The sequence below is a fragment of the Frankliniella occidentalis genome, unplaced genomic scaffold (genome assembly GCF_000697945.3).
Source record: "Frankliniella occidentalis isolate FOCC.00 unplaced genomic scaffold, Focc_3.1 Scaffold412, whole genome shotgun sequence".
Lineage (NCBI taxonomy): Eukaryota > Metazoa > Arthropoda > Insecta > Thysanoptera > Thripidae > Frankliniella > Frankliniella occidentalis.
Window position 1 is genome coordinate 181742 of NW_026267533.1, and position 828 is coordinate 182569.

General features: G+C 62.0%; 1 protein-coding gene across 1 annotated transcript in view; it reads left to right on the forward strand.

Moving 5' to 3' along the window:
- The first annotated feature begins 99 nt into the window (after window positions 1–99).
- The window catches only part of LOC113216239 (leucine-rich repeat and immunoglobulin-like domain-containing nogo receptor-interacting protein 2), a 2855-nt gene continuing 2126 nt past the window's right edge, over window positions 100–828 (forward strand). The window contains exon 1 of the mRNA XM_052274580.1: window positions 100–336. Coding sequence (XP_052130540.1) covers window positions 141–336 — 196 coding nt within the window. The 5' untranslated portion in view covers window positions 100–140. The remainder of the gene's footprint in view (window positions 337–828) is intronic.

Genomic DNA, 828 nt, shown 5'->3' on the forward strand with positions numbered 1-828 from the left:
GGGGGAGGGGGCGCCCCTGCCGCTCACTAGCGGCCTGTAATGAGGGCTTTGTTCGCGTCCAGCCGCAGCTGCCCGGTCCCGGGGCTGCGCCAGGCTGCGCCGGGGCTCCCCGCCAGCGGCCCGGGTGGGCCCAGTCGGCCATGGCGGCGTGCTGCCCGTGCGCCGGTGGTGCCCGTGCCGCCCTCGTCGCGGCCACGGCGCTCGCGCTGCTGCTGTTGGTGCCCGTCCTCGCGCAGTACCCGGACCCGGAGGACGAGACGGGTCCCGATGTCGTCGGTGCCCTGGCCTCGGAGCTCGTCATCCTGGAGCGGCGGGTGCGCGCGCTGGAGCAGCCAGGTGTGTGTGTGTGTGTGTGTGTGTGTGTGTTCTGCCACATGGTTGTTATCTTATCTACACCCAGAAAAGCGAGTTCCTGTAAGAACATTGCCGTTGTCACAAGAAAATGTACTCGTAGATTCAAGTACACTGTATATCGTGCCAATACAAGTCCAAGAGCATTGGATTGTGACAGTACTTCTCTCTCGACTTCTCTGGGTGGTTATTGTCAAGGGGATCTTCACCAGGGTGGCCATCACCATACGAAGCTACGGTGGTGTTCCATCGTGGTGATCAGCATCAAGGTCACCCTGGCACTCCGCCCCGCGGTTGCGATACGGGACAGCAGCAGGGGCGGAGGTAGAATTGAAACGGGTCGCGGTGGCGGAGTCACTGCCCTGCCCCGCTGACCTACTTTCGGTCGCCTTTCCTTTCACAAGGTAATCAGTGAGCGGGTGCGGGCTTCTTGACCGCCTTAAAGTCGCTTTAGGAATGCGGTGTGTACAGTATTGT